General features: G+C 37.7%; 1 protein-coding gene across 1 annotated transcript in view; it reads right to left on the reverse strand.

Moving 5' to 3' along the window:
* Positions 1-26,227, reverse strand: part of LOC121413142 (midasin-like) — a 103,328-nt gene that overhangs the window by 60,152 nt on the left and 16,949 nt on the right. The window contains 25 exon segments of the mRNA XM_041605906.1: positions 4-132; positions 633-776; positions 3,926-4,030; positions 5,354-5,563; positions 6,280-6,387; positions 7,860-8,057; positions 8,461-8,583; positions 9,194-9,402; positions 9,829-10,047; positions 10,288-10,457; positions 11,162-11,358; positions 12,040-12,312; positions 13,208-13,346; positions 14,188-14,315; positions 14,985-15,139; positions 15,713-15,857; positions 16,440-16,586; positions 20,178-20,294; positions 20,944-21,035; positions 21,513-21,691; positions 22,352-22,620; positions 23,066-23,213; positions 24,722-24,835; positions 25,269-25,373; positions 25,663-25,799. Coding sequence (XP_041461840.1) covers positions 4-132; positions 633-776; positions 3,926-4,030; positions 5,354-5,563; positions 6,280-6,387; positions 7,860-8,057; positions 8,461-8,583; positions 9,194-9,402; positions 9,829-10,047; positions 10,288-10,457; positions 11,162-11,358; positions 12,040-12,312; positions 13,208-13,346; positions 14,188-14,315; positions 14,985-15,139; positions 15,713-15,857; positions 16,440-16,586; positions 20,178-20,294; positions 20,944-21,035; positions 21,513-21,691; positions 22,352-22,620; positions 23,066-23,213; positions 24,722-24,835; positions 25,269-25,373; positions 25,663-25,799 — 3,960 coding nt within the window.

The following is a 26,227-nucleotide window of genomic DNA, read 5'->3' on the forward strand; positions in this document are numbered from 1 at the left end:
TACCTGTTCAAATCCACCCAGTAGTTCTGTCGTATCCATAGCACTGTTCATGGCCAGGACCTGGAGCCGATGACCTGTCAGAGAAGCTAGGAGATGGACTAGCGAGGTCTTCCCACTTGAGCTTGGACCAACCTGGATCAAAACAAATGATTACAAGTAAAACTTGGTGTAAAAAAAAATTTTGAATAGTTCAGGCAGTATGCATGTACATGTATATTTCAATTTGTTCAACAAATTCTGTTAAAAAATACCTTCATTAGCACTCATTGTTCTAGCTGGAGCATGTTCCACAAAGAGGTGTGTCTGAACATAACTCAAAAAAGGTCAAGTGCAAATGCAAAACACATGCATCTGATTGGAGGAAAATCAAATTGTATTTGAATTTTGGAGTTGTATTTGATTGCAATGCATTCTGCAACAGGCCCCTGGGCTGTTTTGAGAATGCATGTGAATGTTCATTGATGTCCAACACACGTTCGTAATCTGCAAATCAGCACATACGGTACATTACCCACAGTATACATGAAATCTACAAAATTGAAAATAGAAGGATAAAAAATCCATGATTTAAGGATAAATGTCATAATCGTGTCAAATTATTGAATAAAGAAATACAGACTGCTTAATCTTACCAGAATGGACATCCAGTTCATCTCGACGCATTTCATGATAGATTCCAGTGTGTCCAAGTCATGGTGAAGCAGCTGAAGGGGTGACCTGGAGAGGGCGCTGTTCACATCACAGGCGGGATCACGGGCCAGGAATGAATGCCCAACCTGACAAGGATGAAAAGAGACCAGGACCCAGTAACATGAAGCTTAGCGATTGATTGTGGAGCTGAATTGGATGATTTATCAAACGCAATCGATCGTGGAAATCGGTCCTACGATCAATCGCTAAGCTTTCTGTTACAGGGTCTGGAAATATATGACACCTTAACAAAGGTAATCATGTCTTTCAGCAGGAATCCTGCATATTTTCTTTGCTTTTCCCCATTTCTATTCATGAACAATGGCAAAAGCCACTGCATGTAATGGCCCATTTTAACCCTAATTCTCCCGGGGGGGCCATAATGGCCCCCCCTCAACAATTTTCGCGATATATCTGCTGCGCGAAATTTTTTCACCTCGCAGCTCACTGACTTTTTACATTCAAGTCTCGCGCAAATTTTGAGACCAAATTTGTGACGCCTGGGTACGCGGTTACAACATTACGCAACATTATGCAAGTGCATGTCAGACCCAAATTTGCTCATAAACGTGATTTCATGTACAAATCATTATTTCTACTTTTACTGATTAAACTTAATTAATTTTGCCTTGTTTATGATCAGAATTATGTCTGGAACAATTTCCATTGAAAAAACAATAAAAAACAAAAAGTAAAAAAACAAAGAAATACATAAGAAATTCATAAAACAATAAAATACATAAGAAATTTATTTCCAAACCAAAGTTTTTTTGAATTACGATTGTTAAGAATGCTACAAAGAAAATTTTTACCAAAAATTAGCATTCTAGGAGCTTTATTTAGTGAATTAGAGCAAAAGTATGATTTATGCATAAATTAGCATAATTAATTCATATAAAATAAAATCTCATCATTTTGGAAAATTTTACCATACAGCCTTGTAGATTACATCACACACTACCAGCGTGCAAATGTTTGCGTCGCTCGCGCGATCGGCGGCTGAGATCTTAAGGGGGGCCATAATGGCCCCCCCCCCCTCCCGGAATGACAAGAATCAAAATACCCCGAGATTTAGGGTTAAAGGCCTTTCAAAAAGATTGTCAGCTGTTCATCGCTTACAAAGCAACAATGTACATTTGTAAATATCCATGCCCCTGAAAGAACTTCATGAATCGATTATAACGAAATAGAGAGCACCTATCAACAGTTTTTAACAAAGCGAATCTTTTTCATGGAAAACGTCTTTAGATATCATCGATACCACCATTATAACCTCATAAAATACAGGTATAGTTGTTGCTTTTTGTTCATTTCTTTTTTGTCCAAAGAATAGCATGCATTATTTCAAATATTGGGGGTTTTTTTATACATTGTGTTACATTTACTACTGTACTTCACTTTTTATAATCATGGTGGGCAAGCTCGGGATGCAAAAATGTCAAATAAAGTGTATGAAATCCTAACAATGTTTAGTGTGGTAAATGTAAGCTTGTAACCGATTTTGCAATTGGCAACCGATTCCATTCGATTTCACCACAATCGGCGATCACTTGCCGATCTTCTATCATGCCCCTTGAAGGAAAAAATTTGATTAAAAAATCGGCGTAGATATAGTTACAGTGCGTGATCGTTCAGAACATATTTCAAGATTGTTTTTGAGGTGCTAGCTATTTCGTGGTCACATTAATCATTAAGAAAGACGTGGTATTATCTCTTACGATGTTTAAGAGGATAGATATCTTCTCTTCCACCTTGTGGTGATAGCGGATGCCGCCGTGAAATTTTTAAAGGTCGTATTACTGACGGAGATCACTGCGCTACTCTCTTACATCGTTTATGATGATAGACATCTTCTCTTCAACCTCTTGGTGATAGCGGACGCCGCCGTGAACTTTTAAAGGTTGTATTATTGACGGAGATCACTGCGATACTCTCTTACATCGTTTATCATGATAGACATCTTCTTTTCAACCTCGTGGTGATATAGCGGACCCCGCCGTGAACTTGATAAAGTCGTATTTGATGGACATCTCGGCGCTAATTTCTTACATCGTTTATGATGATATCCATCTTCTCTTCAACCTCGTGGTGATAGCGGACCCCGCCGTAAACTTAATTAAATCGTATTATTAACGGAGATCAGTGCGCTACTCTCTTAGATCGTTTATGATGATATCCATCTTCTCTGCAACCTCGGGTGATAGCGGACGCCGCCGTGAACTAAATAAGCTTGTATTATTGACGGAGCTCGTTGCGTTACTATCTTGTATCGTTTATGATGATATACATCTTCTTTTCAACCTCGTGGTAATAGCGGACCCCGCAGTGAGCTTAAAAAGTTGTATTATTGACAGAGTTTGTTGCGTTACTATCTTACATCGTTTATGATGATATACATCTTCTCTTCAACCTCGTGGCGATAGCGACCCTGCTGTGAACTTAAAAAGTCATATTATTGACGGATCTCGCTGCGTTACTATCTTACATCGTTTATGATGATATACATCTTCTTTTCAACCTCGTGGTGATAGCGGACCCCGCCGTGAACTTAATAAAGTCGTATTATTGATGTACATCTCTGCGCTACTCTCTTACATCGTTTATGATGATAGACATCTTCTCTTCAACCTCGTGGTGATAGCGGACGCCGCCGTGAACTTAACAAGGTCGTATTATCGACAGACATCATTGCGCTACTCTCTTACATCGTACGATATCATTCCAATAATTCTAAATCGCTAGCACCTCACATAAAAATACTTATAAAAGATATCCCGCCGATCGTTTATTTACATGTGATCTATGAGAATTATTTTCATTTTATTCTCCTTTGCGTCTTTGCTCGGAAGATGCGTCATTTGTTTATCTTTCTAATAAAAATCACTCATTTTTATTAAGCAGTAACACCTCAAAACCCTTTTAAAACATATTTCAAATGATCGCGCATGTTGGCGACTTCCATTCCAATGCATTCGTCTTTGTGACCTTGTCAGGAAGATGCGCGCGACCGCAAACAAAATTTTGATGTATTCCTTTGTTTTTAAACATCGCCGATTCAATTTTCGATTCGATTTCGATTTTAGAAGCTTAACCGCCGATCCGATTTTCGATCTGATTTTTTATTCGATTTACAACATTAGGTAAATGTTTTAATTTATACACTCTATAATCAGACTTTACAAAATAAGTATTCAATGGAATACAACTGAAAATGAATTGACTGGTGGTTACTTACCTGGACATGTGAATGAGTGATATGGAATCGTCTGCTACTCCTATAGGCCTCTGATGGTAACTCTTCTCCCTTGGTTCTGAAGACTACATGATACAGCTTGTAAATCTGCAAGTCAAACATTTTAACTTGTATATGGAATAAAATGGTGGATGCAAGCTTCCTGAGGAGGCTAGAAACAGCACTGCTTGGTGGTAATGTGCGTTTGGAATCACTACAATCATCCAAATCATCCCTGTTACCACCACCAATACGTGTACCATGTCATCACTACCATACCACAAACACCACATTTTCAATCACCACAATCACGGCCATTATCACCATTACCACCACCACCAACACCAATACAGCATCACCACCATACCACCAACACCACAACATCATCTGCATGCCATAATCATTACCACCAACATGTCCAGTCCATCGCAACCACTACCATACTTTACTTTACTTTACTCCAAAAATGTTGTCGGACTAAGCCTGTTCGATGATTTAAGTAGAGATGTCCATTGCTGCTTTCCTTCAGACAAAATTATACAGATGCAATACTTAAGCACCATCACAAAGATTGTAATCACTAAAAGCACCACTTCAACCATCAATGGAAATTACCACCACATCACCAACACCAATATATTACCACCCCCACCATACCATCACCAGTACCTTCACAATAAATACCAATACAACACTATCACCTTTACCACCACTATCTCTATGCAAAGGCCATGAAAACGCCAAAACCATTACCAACACCAATACCAAACCATCATAATCACCACGAATACCACTACAATATCATCATCACCATCACCACAAGAATGCCATTAAAATTGCCATATCAACACCACTACCACCATCATCTTCGCCAACCATCATATAACCAAGGTCACCATTATCATATAAGATATTTATTCGTCTTTCTGTCTGCACATAGATTTTATCTTACAAGTGTGATTTCACATTCTACAAATGAAAATCAGTTAACCATAAAACATTGTTACAGTAGAAAAAAAGAAACACAGCAAATAATTACGTATTGAGAGAAAGACAAGGAGAACCCCTGAAAAAGCAGGGCTTGTAAGGCTAGGGTATCCTTTGTTTCAAGTACATGTACATACCTAATACCATGGTCACATTTGTTCTATGGCGGCCGTACGGCAAGTCAAAAACAGCCGTTTTAACATTTTTGTACAAGCTAAATATAGGTGGTTTGAATAAAAATGAATAAAACGGCTGTTTTCGACTCGCCGCACGGCCGCCGTAGAGCAAATGTGACCATGGTATAAATAGTATTCAGTGTGTACATGTAATATCTTTAAAGATACAAAAGAAACAAAACAACTAAAAAAAAGCAACAACAATATCATATGAAATCACCAACCTCACCACCGTCACCCATTTTCTCAATCCCATTCCTGGACCCACCTTCTCCTTATCATCAGCAGTCCTCATCCTATCACCGTAGACCAGACCCACATGCTGACCCGGATCCATCTGACCTTTGATCCCCATCTGACCTTCGACCCCTTGGTCATGCACCATCAGGTCACACCACCTGAAGAGGTCACGGAGGTTGAATTCCCATGGTCCTCCTCTCTGACCCCAGCGACCCTCGATCATCGTCTTCCTGTACAGCTGCAATCACAATTCATAATAATAATGATAATATCATATCAATGAGGATATGATTGAAAGTATTAGTGAGACTTCAAGCTGTATGATGCTTCTATGTGGAGGTATATACATTTTGAGTATTCACAAGTTATGCAGACATCTTTCTAATTCAAAATAATAATAATATCATATTCATGAGGATAGATATGATTGAAAATGAACAAAAAATTAGTAAGAATTAGAGGCTGTATGACTTTTCCATGTGGAGTTATACACATTTTGAGTATTCACAAGTTGTGCAGACATTCCTTTTAAGACTTAACAAGACATCTTCACACCCCGTTTATGCGTGCCCTATCATTTTTTGGGGATGTCATCCTTAGATTTTCTGCACACACATTCTTGGTCAAGTAAATCAATTGTTCAGTTGATTCAGTCTATTCCTACCCAACAAATCTAATATATATTTTTTTTCATATTGCAAAAGAGTTGGTACTAGCTACAAACTCATATTTGGCAACCATAAAACCCAAGAAAATGGGACAAAATGGGGAGAAAGAGTCTGAAAATAGGGAGATTGCAGGGCTACCTGAACATAAGTACATACAGATTTTTTCGCTTGAATAAACAGCGGTTGAACTGGCTTATCTTTCACCAATAATTGGGACTACCCCCATTAGATAGGGGCCATTATGAATGGTAAACCAACTCCCTTACAGAAATCCTAGGGAACTTACCCTGTTGCTGAATTCCACCATCTTCGACAGTACATCTCTGTCAATCACAGGATACAGAGAGCTGACTATGAAGAGCAGATCCCCTGATGTGAACGGCTCTATGTACACCTATACATAAATATAAACAAATAAAGGATACAAGTCTAACTTTATCTATGACTGCATATACATGTATCAAGATCAGGGGCGGTATTCTGAGGTCATTTTATCTTTAAAATATTTTATTTTATCTCTTAAAATGAAATTGGTATTCTGAGATGACATTTTATCTCCGAGATAAAATTTTCAATTTTATCTTGCGTATAAATTTTATCTTGCATAACAATAGATGATACGCAACAGAACAGTGCTTGCATAGACATACCCATCGCGTATCTCGGTATTGCAACGCGGATGATGTGCTTGCGCTCATGTTACTTTGAGGAAAAAAATAAAATAAACTTAAAAGAGGGTAGGGGCTATTTTATCTCCGCGACGTTGATTTCACCAATATTTCTAGGTGAATAACCCAAAATTTTGACATGAAAATGAAGAAAAAATACATATTTATTGAGAATAAAACCTTAAAGTTATTCCTATACAATCAGAAAGTAATCCATAGGATATATCTTGACTAATGTTGTCTTTGAAATGATGCTTGAAAAGATACGATGGAGACTTCGAAAAAAGATGAGAGTATTGTCCTTTTTGTTAAAAAGAAATCTCTGTAAAGACGCGCAAGCGTATCGTGCAAGCGTATTTCAAGTCAATAGGTTGACGCAATCAGTCCCCTTTGACACACCTCCTAGCGGAATGGATTTCAATTGGTTGAGTGACACGAGAGAGCTATAAAAGCGCGTTTCTAATTGGATATTGATTAAAAAGTAGGTGTCTCTTACAGAGATAAAATGAAGATAAAATTGTTATCAGAATACCAATTCAGAGAGATTTTAAGGGTATTTTATCTCACTGATTTTAACAGAGATAAAATATTTTATTTTATCTAAGATAAAATGGATCTCAGAATACCACCCCAGGGTTCCTAGCATTTCAAGAAAAACAAAATTCCCTGAATATTTCCTGATGCCTAAAATTTCTACAATAGTTATTTTGACTAGTTTCCAGTTTCACATGTTTTCTATGTTGTTGTTGTGAACTGTTTGCAGCGTTAAACAATGGAGTGTAAAATTTTGGATTTTTTTTTATTTTGGGACCAAACAAAATTCCATGATTTTATCCTGATTTATGGCATATTTATTAATTCCCTGACTTTTCATTCTTTTCATTGAGTGGAAAAATACTTTTCCCTGGTTTCCCTAATGGGCTGGAGACCCTAAAGATTCCTCTAATGGATACAGCTACATGTATACACATGCACACCGAACGAACTAGAGACATGGAACCAAAGAAAAATTGTTTATTCTCAGAGCTTTATATTGTTTACAACTTCAGACTCAAAACACTAACCAATGCCACTACCTTCAAAATAAGCTGCAGAGCCCACTGAACATTATTGCAAAAGAAGAAAAAATACCACATTCATTCATCATTAGTACTGCCATATACACCAGAGTCAGAATGTTTAACACTACACCCATTACCTGTGTGAACCTATTAAGGAATGACTTGGGCAGTCCCTTGCGGCCCCCTCCCTGCTTCAACGGGTTCTGGCATGCAAAGATCCTGGTCTTCTCGTGCTGGATCTGGAAGGATCGGCCCAGCTCGGGAACAAAGACCTCCGCCCTGTGGTCCAGGCAGGCATTCAGACCTTCCAGTACTGACTGGGATGCCAGGTTCAGCTGCAAAAATGAGTCAAAATTAGCTTACTATTATAAATATTACAATACATATAGGTATTTCAATAGAGCCATCTATCTAGATATATATAATCTATCCCAATGCAATGAACTGGATGATAGATAGATGGATATAAGTAAAGGATGAATGAATATTTACCTACCGGCAGTGGCGAACCATGACCAGGAGAAAACAATGATTGGAGGGGCATTGTATTGTTAGTGAACAATGCTGTGATCCTCTAATACTTTGTCTCTACCGGGTCATGGTCTGCCACTGTCTATCGGAATAAATGAATGAATACAATTCAAGGAATAATGCAGGAGTGAAGAAATGACATACTAAATAAATGATTGTGCAAACAAGAATATAAAAAAGAATCATCACTATGTTAATATTAATTACCTCATCAAGGACAACCCAATGCCCAGCTCGGAGAGCCTGCAGGAGGGGTCCATCCCTCCATGCAAACTGACCCCCTTCACCTCCCTCTACCGGTAGATCAGCTCCAAACAGGTCTGTGATATCCTGATAAAGAAAATAATGTGTTAAAGTTAGATTAAAATAATGATCTTCAATTCATGATAAGATGTATTGTAGACATTATCATAAATAGGCCGGTCGTAAAACCATTATCATCACTTATCCTCATCCCCAATTTTGTTTATCATCATCAAAATCATCAACACTGCTATCAACACTGTCACCTCTAACATAGTAACCACCGCCATCACCAGCTCAATTTCATTACCACCACTCCTAAACAGCCAATCAAACCCATGGACTCCGCACATTTACCACTAACAACAACAACAACTGACAATAATTATCAATGGCAAGATTCATACCAAGGGTACAAGAATATCAGCAGCAACAATGTCATAAAATTTATCAACTCTACAAACAAAATCATCATCACCACAAACATTTACACCATCAACACCACTATTATCGACAACATCATCATTAACACCACCATCGTCAACACAAACAGCAACACTATCCTCAGCATCATCACAATCAACATCATTACCATCATCAACATCAAAACCATCATCACTACCATCAACAACAACACAACCACCACTACCACAACCATTAATGCCACTAGCGACACCACCACCATCCCCCAACTTACCGTCTGCTCTGATAGATTAATCCGCACAAGTTCGTGACCCGACGCCTTGGCCAGGGCTGACACCAGACTGGTCTTCCCTACCCCTGGGGACCCTTCAAGGAGGATAGCTCTGGGCAGCTGCAGTGCACGCAGAATGCGCTGGGCATTGAGAGCGGTGGTCGGGGCATCAAGGGCGTAACCTACTGGTGATCTTGGCGATGGCCCTTTTAATAAAATATTTCAAGCATCAAAGTAAACTTTTATCAAACACTCAACTTGATCGTTGATCTCAGCAGCTGTAATTCTCTGGTGTCTGATGAGTACTGTTACTGAACTAAAAGTTCATTCAAATGAGTGTACAATGCATTTCAAAATTATAACAAATTATAGCATACATATATGTATCACAGCAAACATTATGTGTAGAGACAAAATTAAGGTGATAGTTTGGAGGCATTAACAGGTGAGACCCTATTATTATAATTCATTTCATTTTATCATTTTTCAACTAAATGAAAAGTAACCATTATGTAAATTTGTAAACAAAATCAGAGTATAAATAAACAAAAATATTATTAAATTTTACTAAGTTGGACAATAAAATAATATAATGATATAATCTAAAAAATAAGAAAAGTAGTATTTCTATTCTATACCTCTTTCAGTGAAGAAAGGTTGAATTCCAAATTTGTTCCCTTCACACACAATCCCTCCTCCATGACCTTTGACCTCCTTCACATCACTCAGGTCAGAGGTCACCAGGAGGCTGGAGAGGTCAATCTCTTGGTCTGTGAGTTGTTTGATCTGATCTGAGAGCCAACGGATGCATGTGTGTCTGGCTTGGGTCGGAGGCACTAGGGAGTTGCTGGTTGTACCTATTACACAAATGCGATAAAAAATAATATTATCAAAATCTAGAAATAAGTTCAAACACAATCCAACAAAATGTCCAATCGAAATAAAATTGTTCCAAATCATTTAGTAAGAAAATTTGTAATTGCAGAGAATTGAACTAAATTAACATGGTATTTGAGCCAAGAGCCAAGTCCCTTTCTGTACTTAACCATACATTGGTTGGGTAACACAAAGAGTAAAAAATATCTATTCATATTTACCTGAGCCTAGACCGTCCACAAAGACCATGCAGGCACCATGGATGTAGGCCACAGCCGGGTCAAGAGGTGAAAGGTCATCAGGTGAGGTCATGGGGTCATGATGGGAAGGGTCGCAGCAAACGTTTATGAAGTTCACCCATGACAGGATGTCCCGAATGCTGACAGTACACCTGAAAGTATGTGATGTAACAAGTATTTTTTCACTAAATGTATTTGATAACTTTTGTATATGTTGTGCAAATTTTTACACATACTGTATGTGTATATATCTATATATATAATAATCGATCCATTGTATTTATAGTTTCTACTGATTATCTCTATATTTGTATAATCAAATTTTTTAATGTTTTCACTTTCAGTTTCTTACTAAGCTATTACATCAGAAGCATCATGCATCAGCAAATACCTAATCCCCACAATCACAATCTTTATCATAAATTTATTATTAAAAAATAAGCAGTTGTTAAATCAGTGTTATTTTCAACATTAAAATTATTGGCATTATTGGCAGCATTATTATGATGATGATCATCATCATCACCATCATTATCATCTTTATCATCACCATCACAATTATCAGAATCATGACCATCACCATTATCACCATCAACATCATTATCATCGCCATCATCCCCATTATCAACATCATCATCACCACCATCGCCATCATCATCATCATCACCATCACCACCATCATCATCTCCGTCGCCATCAACATTACCATTATCATCATATCCATCATCATCATCACCATCACCACCATCATCATCACCATCACCACCATCACCATCATCATGATTATCACCATCACCACCACTATCACCATCATATCACCCCCAACTACCATCACAAAAGTCACCACCGAACTTACTTCTTCCCGACCTCATTGTTGGCAAACCATTCCACAAAGTCCATGACGGCGTTGCCGATGCCGCTGGAACCGTCCTCTTGGTTGCACAGCTGTACCCCATCGCACAGGTTGTGCTCTATGATAGATACCAGGTCAGTACGCTGAGTGTTCTGAGGGCACCAGATCTCAGTGAACCTGTTCCTCAGAGCCGGTGAAAGCTATGGAAAGAATGATTATAATCATACACAGATAATTGTTAAGTCAAGGGGTGAAGGCAAGAGGATCTCTGTTCTAATCCATATACAAAGAGACTCTCCTTTATCGGTATTCTTCATGCATCCCTAAACCTGACGTTATATAAAAAGGCTTAGCACATCACAGGTCCCAAAAATCTCTGATTACAGTGGAGAAAAACAAGGAGTTGCTTATCAGTAGCATCTAAGGTTTAATCTAGATTGGTTTCCAAAAGATTGCATAATCGTGTTACATCCTTCACCACCACCATCACCATCATGAGCATTATCATCGTCTTCATCATCACCATCATCATCACCATTAAAAATACCACCACTTCCAAAATTACCATCACTGTCATTATAAATTTTTTTTCCAGTCTTCATTACAATCTATCACCATTATTATTAACACCATCACCATCTTCATCATTCCCTATCATAATCATCATCACCTGCATTGACATCATCTGTACATCATCTTCTTCATGACCTCCATCTCCATTCCCACCACCTCTCCCATCACCAGCATCATCATCACCATCAACCCCCTTCATACTATTGCTATGGAAAGACCTCATGCTTGTGATAAAGCTGTCTGCTTTTACCAAACATCTTCCGCTTTTGTTATATCAAACAAAACTACCCTAAGCACCCCATCCATACCTCCTTCTTGCCAAAGTCTCCCCCAGGGTTCATGGTCGACACCACCCTGAATGACTCCTCCGCTTTAATCACGGCTATATCATCCCCGCACTCCTCCCCGCTGCCTTTCTCCGCCAGGAGCAGTGTTCTCTCGGGCTCCAGCACGCTGTTGAGACGCTCCAGGACGGAGTCGTCAGCCAGGGAGATCTCATCGATGAGAAAGACGGCTCCTTCCCTCATGGCCAGGATGAGCGGACCGTCACACCATTCAAATAGCTTCTTACTCTCCTCATCCTGAAAACACATGAAAATTATAATGAAAGATTTTTAATCTCATACAGCAAACAGGACATTAGTGATGATAATAATAATACTATGCAACATTTATACTGCACTTCCTATAGATGTTTCTAAGCTCTAAACATTATCCAGCTTCAGCGTGGCTACTCTGATCATTCAAGGAATTCTTTACTACCTTGAATCCATTTACTTCACTGTGGTTAGAGAGTGGCAGAGGGTAAATATGCAAACCTTGCCAAAACAAACACATGCATCAGTGGGATTTGAACCCCAGTCCTTGTGGCTAAAATCAAGAGACTTATCCACTGATCCAAAAGCCCTCTATACGGATCCACAGCACAATAAATATCCAGAATATTTCTATTCCCTATCTGCAGCAAATGTAAATCAAGAAAATATATAATGCTGAGTTTATCCTGTCTTATTTTTCTCTTTTTCATAAACATGTCTTTTTAATGGCTTTCAAAATTCATCTATGGAAAATTTTTACATACGTACATACAACCAGTTGGAGAACGAGTTTGCTCACATCTATGGAAAATGTGCGTCCGGCTCACAAGTTGGAAGTTTGACCCCAAGCCAAATCAGACCAAGACAATAAAAAGATGAGTTATTGCACCTCTGTCTAGCGTTTAACAATTCAAAGGACAGAGCAACGTTGATCTGTCACTGCTCAGTGGCTGCTGGGACCATGGTCCATTGGACAAAAAGAATTTTCTAAGGATTGCTATTTCGAACAATAAAATATGGAGTTTTGCTAACTAAAGTATATGGTTCCAGAGCCAAATTGTTGTTGACAGGAAGCAATATTTTGTAGAAGTCTATAGATTACTGGTATAGCAAACCGTATTATTAATTCAAGAATGGAACTGCATTAGCTTTTACTTACAGTTTCATCGCTATGATGCCTGACCGGACGTAGTCCTCCCAGGAAGTCAGATGTCTCTGTGTGAAGATGACAGTTGACTGCATGAAGCTTCTGACTAGCAAGGGCAGCAAAGAGCTGACATATGGTGGTCTTGCCACAGCTTAAAAAATATGATAAAAATATTCTGCTTTTATATAGCACTTTCCAGATCTCATGCTAAAAAATGCTTTCAAAGGATCCCCAAAAGTAATAATAATTACAAACAAATAATAATAACAATAGTGAGTTCTTGTATAGCGCATAACACATTATGAATAACGTCTCTATGCGCTTCCAAAGGACTTGGATATTATTACCCCAGATGTAGCTCAAGCAGCCTTTCCAGTGCTCGGCATTTCAAGGAATTCCTGCCAGGTACCCATTCATCTCACCTGAGTTGAGTGCAGCAAAATGTGGATAAATTTCTTGCTGAAGGAACCTACATATACACCATGGCTGGGATTTGAACCCATGACCCTGTTTCAAAGTCCGGAGACTAATCCACTGGGCCACAACACTCCACCTGACAAATAGTTTGACATGTTTCAAAGTAGACAAGATAAGGTAGTTTCAATTCACAAAAAAAATCTATTGAAAAATAAGAAGTACCTTTGAATCTGAAGCAATTGACACATACATGTAAGTGGCAACACATATTTTTCATAATCTAGTCAGAAAAAAATGTTTGACTTGGGCATTTATTCCACCTATAGAAGGGTAATTTAGGCAGACAAACTATATGGAAAGACCTTTGTCCACTTAATTAGGTGTGAAAAGGAAGGACTGTGGGCCTGTGGACTGTGGAATTATTCCTTGACTGTGGACCTATTCCCTACCCAGGCTACCTGGTTGGGTGAGCAAGGGTCCACAAATTGTTTCTATTCATTGAATTCTTTGATTACATGCTAATTTCTGAAAATGCCAATGAAAATAACATGATCCGCTTTGCATCTCAAGCTTACCCAGTTTCACCAACGAGAAGCACTGGTTCGCCAAACTTGAGGGCTTGTCCTACAAGAACAGCCAGTCTACGCATTCCATAGGTCCATACAATGTGGTTGAAGCCAGGAAGGGAGGTTGCAGATGTTACCTAAAAAAAAAATTCTGATCATTACAAGACATACAGTATAATCACCTGAGAAAAAAATACTCCACCATTGACACCTTGTACTTATGGCTTTCTTAATTCAAAAACTTGAGCATTCCACATACATTTACTCAGTCCAAGACATAAACTTAGCGGCTACTATAACCATAATTAATCCTGGAAATTTCAACCTCAATCAATTGAACTGTGGACTTAAAACAGGGTTCTAACAAATACTTTTGCCCAAATACTTTCTTAAAAAAAACAAATAATCTTGTAATTGTTTATTCTCTAGTATCTTCTTCAGTTTGAATACATACTTCTTAGGACAATCGTCCTGCATGTTGAAAGCAGTGCTTTATATGAGGGTGATATGTTTCTAAAGAACAGCTATTTATTATGTTTTCATCACATCTGACCAGCACATAGCAATGTTCATTTTGTTTTGTTTGTTCATGCCATGTAAAAATCATTATGTTATCGTGTATTTTTTTCATGATTTGGTCAAATAAATGATAACAATAGCAACATCTGTCTAATCTTCAGCAGAGAATAAAGTCTAAAAGATTGCTTACCCTGAGAAACATTTAATTTCTCATGAATTCATTTCAATCCTTTTTAATTCAATCTGCTTACATGCTACAGAAATGGAATAAGAATGGTGGTTGTTACCTTCTCGAGAATATTTCTTGTGACCGGTGAGGTGTGTTCTGATAGGGTAAAGAGCTGTTGTGGGTTCACCACTCTCTTGATGTTTTTCTCTAGAACCTCTCTGATCGTCTCTGCTTCCTCTTCTCTCCTCACTCGACCAGCAAGCAGGATGTAACCTAGAGGAGGAGAAAAGAAAATTATAAGTACAAATTCTTTGACAGTTTTCGTAAACGAAAGTGCCTTCATTATGCCTTTGCCATCAACAATCATTAACACTATAATGATCATTGATATTACCATCATTATCATCAACATCTCGATCATATCCATCACAATTTTCATCATCATCGTCATCAACATCATTTACTATAATCAACATCACGATCATTACTATCAACATCATCATCAATATTGTATTGATCATTGATATTAACATTATCATCACCATCATCATCAACATTACCATTATCATAATCAATATAATCATCATCAAGATAATCATTATCATCATTACAATCATAATCATCATCAGCATCAACATCACCATCACCATTATCATCAACATCACAATGATTGTCTTCATCAACACCGTCATCACCACCACCATCATCACCATCATGATCATTATCATCAACACTATCATCACCACTATCATCATCATTATCAATATCCTACACAAACTCAAAATTATTCTGTTTGAAGCATTTTATATGTTTTATGCAGTCATTGAATGCTTGTTTGAAGTGTACCTTCATCTGCTATATGTTGGTTCCAGTCATAAAACGCCTGGTCACCCTGGCTAGCATGTCGGTATCGTTCCGCCCACCTGAACAGATCCCTGAGAGTGATGAATCCTTGTTTCCCAGCGAACACACCCGATCCTTTACGTCTCATCTTGACAGAAGTAGAGAAACAGTATAAAGAAGAAAGAGAAATCATTGTATACACGTACTTAGTTCCCAATATCACGATTCTCAACATGATTCGTGACACAATTGAAACAGAGAACTTGCTCGTGGAGCCATGGTAGTTGCTGTATGAATTTGTATCTGATCATATGAAATCTGTCAGGCAATCGTATATATTGTAGGAAATGTTTGAATGATTCAACATTTTTCAAAATCAGATACAAAAGGCCAATCGTGGCATTTGCAATGGATCACATGACTGAGGGAGCGAAGTATAATACAAGCATTCAATAAAATTCTGTATTCATAAATGTAAAACAAAAATTGAATAAAATGGTAAAAGGAATAAAAAGATAGAAAGGTCTCTTGACTTGAAAACAAATGAAAAAGGAATATAGAGAAATGAACGAACAAGAACTATCTCACTTTGCAAAAAAGAGAATCTTGATTAAATAGAATCTTAAAAATCTCTGGGTAAGAGTACTTTCAGATATACTGAAGTTCAAATTTGGTGCTTGCAGATTGTCACAAGGGGTTGATACTCTGAATTCAACACATTTAGACATACCTGTAATTCCAGCATAGTAGCGACCATCTTGCGGCAGTACGAGACTGGGATCTGACATCGGTCATGAAGGATGGTCTCCAGTTCCCTGCTAGGGATTTCATCAAAGTGGAGTTCAACAAACCGGTTCCGGAACGCTCGAGATAACACCTGTTAAAAAATTCATAAAGGTATCAGAAAAAAAAATAGAATAAAGTAAAAATTAAAAAAATAAAACAATAAAAATTTTAGAAGATACAAATAAAATTAAAGTAGAATGAAAATAGAATAGAATTATCTCAGTTAATAACCTTACGAAGTACATATAAAATTTATTTACATGTTTATATATTTGGTCATTTTCAAACGTGAGTGACACGACAATCGGAGAGGTTTAAGGGCTCATATCTTCAAACTTAAAGGTTATGAATCAATCATGACTACTATATTATATACAATGTAGGACTGGCATGGGCCACTGTGAGTTTGATTTGAATTCAACAATTCGTTTAGTAGATATGATTAAAAAATGGTGCGTGAGTGACACGACAAATTTTGGACATGAGTTTCTGACCACTAACACATATGGTTGAATTCGTGCCCAAGTAGTTGTCATGGAGTACTGTGAGTACCAGTAAATGGACATAAATAGTGTACCTATCTAACACATATAGTCAAAATCAATCAAACCTTCTCTATGGAAAATGGTACCCTCCTATATACCGTGAGTGACACGACATCCAAAACGTGAGTGACACGACAAGTGCAAAAATACAACATTTATCTCAACATTGAAAGTATTTTTTGCATGATCTAGAAGAGTAAAATACCATTAACCAAAATACAAGCTTAATTACATAATAACTGCTTTCTTTTAAGTTCATAATATGTCATCCTGATGTTTTATTCTTGGTTTATGGTCATATTTGCCCATCAACTCACAATCCCTATACCATACCACATTGTCACACTAGGGCTTCTACCACTCTCCTCTTTAGAGGAGGAGGGGGCACTTGAAGGAGGTGTTATGAGGTCTTGGCATTGACATCAACTCAAACATTCTTTTTGTGGCCTGATATCATTCAACTTTAACTCTTTCTCCCTATCTGTATATGAAAGTTTACAGGTTCATACAATTCAGCATCCACAACGGATGGAACAATTTTTCCTTGTAAGAAAGGTATTCTCAATAGTCACTAACATCATCTGGCATGGTCTGGTAGCCAATGATGTCATGTATGACTCCTTTTTCTTGAAATATTGGATTACAATATTATCCTCCTTTAATATTTTAGGCATTGTCCAAATAGGACATGCCAGTTTCAATGTCTTTTTTGGTACCAAACCCCAATCACGTTGCTGCACACTTCAGATGGACTATCAGCAAATCCTTGAGAAACTTGGGAATTCATCTCAACAAGCATAGGTTTTCTCCTGAACACTGCTTGTATGTGGACCCTCCCAAGGCAGTACATGTAGGCACTGTACCAAAATTCAGAGCTATGCTTTTAGCTGGAATCTTGTAAGCACCTTTTCATTGCTAATTATTTGATCATATACCATACCACGGGAATCCAGGGAAAGCAACAAGGTGAAAGACGCAGTCAGTACCTGATTCTTGCAGTCTGCTACTATTACATAACAACTACAAGTCATTAGCCTTTCCTTTTCTAAGCCCTTGGATGTCACACTAAAATCCAATTCAGCATCTCAACCAGGCTCCCTTTATACCTCAATAGCTTTTTCCCCTCGAGGTCCAGCTCTGTTCTTATCAGGGTACACCCCCCAAAAAAAATTGATCTACTGGTACATGGCAACCCATCCAAAGTTGCTCAAATCAAAATGCGGTCTCGGTTGGGACTTGTTGGGACCTACATGAACATGCATCATTTTGTTGTAATGAATATGTGTAAATGCAAATCTGCTCTGAACACACATCAGCCCGCTTATGGTAGTTTGCTGTTCAGACCCTACATGTAGTTAATCACTAGCGGTATGAATGGTGGCCGAACAAATAATGATTTTGAACTTGGCATGTAGCTGCTTCAAGCAATATGTTCTATCAAATCTCAGTACATTCTCACCTGAAATGTTTATGTTTTCTTGCAAATTTGTTTATTTCATGTCCTGGAATACAAGCTTTATGGCAAATGAAAAGGTTGATTTAATCAATCAGAAGGAAAAGAAAATTATTTTCTTTTCCGAATTTGAAAAAATGTTTGGTGTTCATGGTGATCTCTTATATCTCATGTACACTACTTTACCACTAAATTTCTGCAAATTTCAAAAAAGGATCCCTGACTTTTCTAAAGCTCTATGAGTATAACAAAGAAATAACATTGCTGAAAAGAAAGGTGAACTTTCTGCTCATTTCTGTAAATGGAGACAGAGAATGTTCGAGTAATACCTACATGTAGGTATGACTTGAAACATCACCATCACCAACCCTTTATGCATTGTAAATATGTCCATTGCTAAAGTATAGTGGTTTTTCTCTTGATACATTCATAATTTTGTGTTGATTGATTATGTTGTTATATTCTTAATCACAGTACATTCACCAAAATATGAATTAGGATCCGAGTCTTCACACCAATGGAAAATTGTCAGGATTTTTTAAACCAAGGCAACCACGGAGAGGAGAGAAAATAGATGAACTCAATGTCAAATTCAATATTTCCATAAAAAGGAGTAAAATTAGGAAGATGGAGGAAATTATTAGCCTAAAATAGGCCTAAATGATGTCAGGAACAACATTTTGACTGTATCCCTGGTAAAACGCTTCAAAAATTACTGGATGTCCTTTTTCATACACAATATAATACCGTGAGTGACACGACATTTCGTGAGTGACACGACACAACTTTAACAGTTAATTTTAGCTTTACCTTAACACATTGGACCAAGTTACTTTATATACAATAAGGTACAGATAAACTGTATTTGCTCCAGTATTGGGATAAATTAATTTTCAGAATACACAGCTCTAGAAAACTTTTTGCATTTAAAACGTGAGTGACACGACAACCAGTTTTGAAAACTTCGAAACCCAATTTTTTTCAGAAAAACACTTCACAGAATTTTTTTTTGCTATTTAGGAGTTAGATACAATACACAGCTTGTATCTTGCCAACAAATGTGCTTCTAATACAAATTTTATATTGTGATAGGCAATATGTGAATTTTAATGCAAAAATCAACATTGTTGGCATTTCATTTCCCTTGCATAAAATTCACTGTATCTCAAGACATAATTAATACTTTTATGTAAATGAAATGGAAAAATATACTTTAAGATGTCTAGTTTCAAAAAACATTGATGCCTAATGATTTCTAGCAAGTTTTAATTTTCACCCCCATGTCCACTTTTGTTTGAAAATGACCACTTGTAAATTTCATATGCTAGTTAAAAAGATGTATATTGTTGTTGTTAATTTGTTTGTGATTTATCAATACAAACTATAAAAAAAGAGAGAAAAAAAATGGTGCCATAGCTTTAGAGGAAAAAAAATATAAAAAGGCAAAGACTGCTCAAAAAAGTTAGCAAAAATAACTACATGACCCTTATGACATGTATCCAATCAAGATGTTTACAATTTCCTGCATCTATTTTCAAGTGTGTATTCATTAATCTTTTTTTCATAGGAGATAATTCTTAATTCATGTTTTTATCAAACAATTATATTCAGCAACAAGCCTGCTAATCAACTCCATGAAGCTCTGAATCATCATGGCATCACATCCAACTGAGTGCCGACTCACCTTTCGGCCGCCATATTGCCCAGGTGGATTCTGGGTAGCAAAGAGCATGAACTTTGGATGAGCTGCGACTACTTCCTGTGTCTCAGGGATGAAGAGCTCTCTATTGTCATCCAGCAGCTGTTAAAGACCAAAATGAATTGTAAGGAAGACACATCACCACAGAAAATAAACAAATAACATGTATAAATGTACCAACTACTTCTGCTAAGAAAAATAATTACAATAACTCTTATTTACACAAGGTAGCCAATTCAGCACGAGCTGATTTTCCAACATGCCCTGCATACCATGTTATCATTGCCATTCTCTACTCTAACAGGTCAAGTGCCTGACAAAAAGGCAGAAGGCCCCATTTTTCGAAGTCTTTGGGAGGATTCGGACAGGATCGAAGTAACCCACCCATTCTGAGGTGGTCCCATGACATTTGCTCCGGCGACAATTGCTCCACTCTTAATTCCACACACTAATGAAATGACAAACCTCAACCCTGGCTTTAGCACTTTACCCTATCCTAAACCTAACATACACTTACTGCAACCCTAACCCTACATCTAAGACTAAATAAAGCCAGGAGCAAATATCGTTGTGATCAGCAGAAGGTCCCATCTTTTGAGTCTTTGGGTGGCTTTAGATGATATCAAACCCAAACCCTCCAATTCTGAGATGGGTGCCCTACCACTAAGCCACCATTATGCTGCAGGTACATCCTGACAAAGCAGCATGATCTATCACTAAACTTTGGAACAAATGGACCTTGATGACTTACCCTGTTGAGAGCTTCTAGGACATCCGAAGGAGCCAGATTCAACTCATCTAGGATAATCCAATGTCCCTTTCTCATGGCATCCACAAGCACACCTTGGATACAGAACATATAACATGACATGGATAACAACATAATTATAAAGCTTGTGAGCTTTGAAGGTTTGCATGGTGGTTAAGACTGGTTGGAAAGGCTTGCGGTAACACCAGGCAGGTTAATCTTGCTGATAATAGCTCTGACTTGAAAGAACTGTTATTCTTGACATTTCAAACACATACGCTTTGCTCCTTGTCAGGGGTGCTAACTTACTTGGTGTTACCGCAAACCTCTCCTACTAGTCTTAACCACCATGCAAACTTCAAAGCTCACATAATTAAGCTTATTTCTATATCTGTTGACTACTAAATACTGTAATACCCTTAAGCTAGGTTCAAGAACTGTAAGTTTGTGAGGTCAGTGTGTTGGATTGCTGACACTTACACATTGGTTACCGGTCAGCAAAGGACAAAACTGACCAATTGACCACTATAAGCAATGGCTAGTGGATTTAGGAGATAAATGGGAACACTAACCTTCCTTGAAGACCAGCTTGCCTGATTCATCCGCAGCATAGAATCCTACATATTCCTGGAGGTCAGTGTGTTCGTGATTGTTTACCCTTACACAATGGTTACCGGTCAGCTGGGCTAGGTAGTTGACCAGACTGGTTTTGCCGACAGAGGTCTCACCCTGGATCAGGACCGGGAATCGTCTTCATCAATGAAAAGGAATAGAAAGATTATGATTATTTGAGAATGAAAGCAGATGTTAATTCATACAAACAAATGTGCATTGGTTAACAATCAAATACAAAGCTTTCAACAGTTTTCAATTGTTCTTGTGCTGAAAATAGTGCTTATATTCGACAACGTTACACTTCTATAAGAAGATCACCATAAATCCATGAACATCTTGTTCATCCAAGCATTAAAAATTTTCAGACTCTTTGTATGTATCAAGGTTTGGTTGAGGGAGGAGGATGCACCAAACAGAGCAAATTGGAGGGATAGGACGCGGGTGATTTCTGTGACTGCGAGGTGAACCCTTGAACCCACATAGTCAGGGACTTACTATCAGATTTTAAACCTTGATTACTGCTTCTACTTTGAGGTCAGATGAAATGGGCTACATGTATCCATACATGTATATTCCATCAAGCAACCACCCCTCCCCCCCCTTCCCCAAAAAATACAATAAATCAGTCACATATAATTTATTTTGCAAACATTATGTTCATTTCATTTAATTTATTCTATTATTCTATAAATTTTATATAATTTTATTTAACTAATCATTTTATTTATTTTATTAATCTAATTTTATTCATTTTCAGATGCATGGAATATTCCTTATTCTTTATTGGTGCACTAACCCTGCTGATACTATCCTGGCAAGATCCCTCAAGTTAGCCTTCACCGACGGCGTGATAACATAGTCCTTGGGTTTATACCCCTCCTTCTCTCCCACAGCTACCCAGTATCCCTCCAGCTTCATGTACTTGTTCCCCCCTGCTGGAGGAGGAATGGACTGGCCCAGCAAGCTCTTGAGGTTGGATTTGCCAATCACGTGCTTGCAAACAAGCTTCTCCACTATGGGGTGGGAGGCGCGGTCAAGTTGGGTGAGGAAACTCAGACAGAAGCTCTGGAAAAGAAAAAGAAATTTTCAAAAAACTATTACTATTACTACATTATCAACATTATCGAATTACGAACTAATGCAAATAAAAAAATAAATACTACTAGTAAAGGAATTTAGGAAACGTGGACCAAGAAACTTCAAATTGCTTCAAAGAACACTGTCAATTGCATTTACCCTTTTTTGAGTTAAGTAATTTTTATTTAAATTTGTAAACCTTTGGGGCCTCCTCTTAGCATTTTTTAAATGAAAATATCTACATATGTTTTTAACTTCAATAGCACCTCATCTACAAGATAAAAAAATCACTGTTATCAGCTTCAAAAGGCAACATCCTCAGTTTGCTCTACAACTGACAAAGAATGACAATCAGATACTTCCAACAAACTGGCATATAAAGAGGAAATACATAATCTATAATGTAATCCTATTTTTTTGTTTATCTTCTGACCTCGTAAAGTGACCTCGGCACTGAATCACAGTGGTTTGTCGAGGCAAGCTTGAGGGCACGGCAAAGAGTCCTGAGGCTGTAGTGCGGCCGATGACCGGTGCCGTCGGTCAGTTTCTGAATGGCTTCCTTCCTTATGGACAAGTAGAATCTAAAATGAGAGAGAATAATGGTCAATAATACTGAAAAAAATATACGAAGCCAAATCTCTGTATGTTGCGGCAAGCCAAATTTTCTTTTATCTTTTTCATTTGCACACTCATCCTCACACGTCAAATCTAGCTCTAAAAATAAAGTACTGTTGTATCAATCATAAATAATGTAGATTGTATGCAACTCAGCCGTAGGGCTGCTGTGTGCAATGTTTCATATACCAAAATAAATAGACATCTAAATGAAAATGCAAATGTAATATTAACTAATAGGTAAAGAAACGTGCATGCAAGGAACAGCTTTATAAAACACCCAACAGATTCATTACTTAGTCAAATCATCTTTTCTATGTTTGATATGTTCTGAAAACAAATTTGTCTGAAATATTACTCTTTCATTAAAGGTCAAGTCCACCTCAGAAAAATGTTGATTTGAATCAATAGAGAAAAATCAGACAAGCACAATGCTGAAGATTTCATCAAAATCGGATGTAAAATAAGAAAGTTATGACATTTCAAAGTTTTGCTTATTTTTAACAAAATAGTTATATGAACGAGCCAGTTACATCCAAATGAGAGAGTTGATGATGTCACTCACTCACTATTTCTTTTGTTTTTTATTGTTTGAATTATACAATATTTCAATTTTTACGAATTTGACGATTAGGACCTCCTTGCCTGAAGCACAAAATGTTAAAATAATGGAATTCCACGCGTTCAGGGAGGAATGAAACTTCATTTCACATGACAATGACGAGAAAATCAAAATATTTCATATTTCAAACAATAAAAAACAAAAGAAATAGTGAGTGAATGACATCATCGACTCTCTCATTTGGATGTAGCTGGCTCGTTCATACTACTGTTTTTGTGAAATGAAGCGAAATTTTGAAATGTCATAACTTTCTTATTTTACATCCGATTTTGATGAAATTTTCAGTGTTATGCTTGTTGAATTTTTCTCTTCTTATTCAAATTAAGTTTTTGTTGGGGTGGACTTGTCCTTTAAGAAAAATAATCAAGAAACAGAAGGCATAAATGTATAGTCCAATTTAGTCAGTTCATGGCCGGAAAAGGCTTTGGCCTATGCCACCTCAGGGGTACCATGAACACAGAAACACTTCCAGACCTCTATATCCAGCAAGGCTGTCCCCAGTTCATTCATCTCTACATTATCGATGACTCATGACCCTGCTTCATGAGTCTTCAATACAAACTTAAACATTAATTGGCCAATCATGTAGCAGGATTTCAGTAGGTTACAACATTAACTGGTACATGTATCTACAGGGGAGCATTTCAACAACATTTTCGTCCGACAAGTTATCAGATCTGACAACTTTCCTTGATTATGATTGGCTGAGAGGCACTGTTACCACAGTAACTGTCAGATAAAACAGTACTTGTCATATAAAACAGTACTTGTCGGATAAAACTTCTGACAAGTCATATCATGGAATGCTCCCCAGGTCTTTGGCAATCAAGGCCATGTAATAACGTCACTTACTGCACGATGCCTTCCACTTGAGCCTCTGTGATGGAGAGAAGTCTAAGGTAGCTCTTTGTCAAGATCTTAAGATCTGGAACTTCTTCAAGCTCATCAACAAACAGCTCTGTAAACCTATAATAAGAGGGAGTTAAATACAAGAAGTGGTTAGTCACCCATTTGCCAGGCATAGCAACGAGTAAATGTCCATAAATTGAAGAGAAGTCTGAGGTAGCTCTTTGTCAGGATCTTGAGATCCTGAACTTCTTCAAGCTCATCAACAGCTCGGTAAACCTAAACAATGATTGAGTCAAACATAAGAAGTGGTTAGGTGTCTGTTTTCCAGACATAGCAACAAGTAATGTATGCAAAATGGAGAGAGGTCTGAGATAATTCTTTGTTAAGGTCTTTAGATCTAGAACATCTTCAAGCTAGTTGACAAACAGCTTGGTAAACCTAAATAATGATGGAGTCAAATATAGGCAGTTGTTAGGTGTATCTGTGTTAGAAATAGCAACAGATAACGCATGCACACTATGAAACAGATCCCAGTTTGTTTGTTTCTTACCTGTTCCTGATTCCTGGAGGCAGTTCTTTCTTGCCGACATCAGTGGCAGGATTCATACAGGCAAACAGTCGGAAGTCTTTATGCCTAATGATCGGCTTGGTATCCCTGTGAAAGTAAATCAAATTCATGAATAGCATATTTTGTTTGAAAACTCTTCTGTGCATATAAATCTTGAAAACAAGTCGAACACCAAGCCTCAGCCATTTTCAAGGAATTTCTTCCTACCAGGGACCCATTTACTACACCTGGGTGGAGATTTGCAAATGTCAATTAATGAATTGCCAAAGGGGGAAAGTGCCATGGTGGGATTTGAACCATGGACCTTCTGGTTCAAAGTCCAGAGACTCTATCCACTGAGCCACAAAGTGATGAGTGCCAATATTATCATACCTACCCTCTTTCCATGAGGACCACCGACCCCTCGGTACTCTCTAGGAGACAGCTCAAACACTCCAGGGTCTCGGCAGTTGCAAGGTTGATCTCATCCAAGAGGATCCAGTCTCCATTTCTGAGTGCTTTCACCAGAGTTCCCTAGATAGGACGTTTCACACACAAAAATAAGACTAGCACATGAAATGCAGATCATATTGCAGGGGAAGAAATTCTTTGCATAGAGCAAGCCATTTTATTTTAGCCTTTTTCTTGGGCGACACGACATTTGCTCCTGTGACAATTGCTCTGGGCTTAATTTTGTCTAAAATGTAGGGTTAGTGTTGCAAGAGGGTTTTATGTTTGGTTTAGGGTAGGGTATAGTGTTAAACCAAGGGTTGAAGTTGGTCACTCGATTACGGTATAGAATTTAGACCAGAGCAAATGTCATGGGACTATTTCTTGAATCAAGGAGTCCATTCTTTGTATCAAGAATTTCCCTTTCTTAACAAACACGAGTTTGGGGTATGAAGAAACAGATTATTTTACATTATGAACTAAATTCTCAATATCTGAATTGCTTGATATCA

The sequence above is a fragment of the Lytechinus variegatus genome, chromosome 4 (assembly GCF_018143015.1).
Source record: "Lytechinus variegatus isolate NC3 chromosome 4, Lvar_3.0, whole genome shotgun sequence".
Taxonomy (NCBI): domain Eukaryota; kingdom Metazoa; phylum Echinodermata; class Echinoidea; order Temnopleuroida; family Toxopneustidae; genus Lytechinus; species Lytechinus variegatus.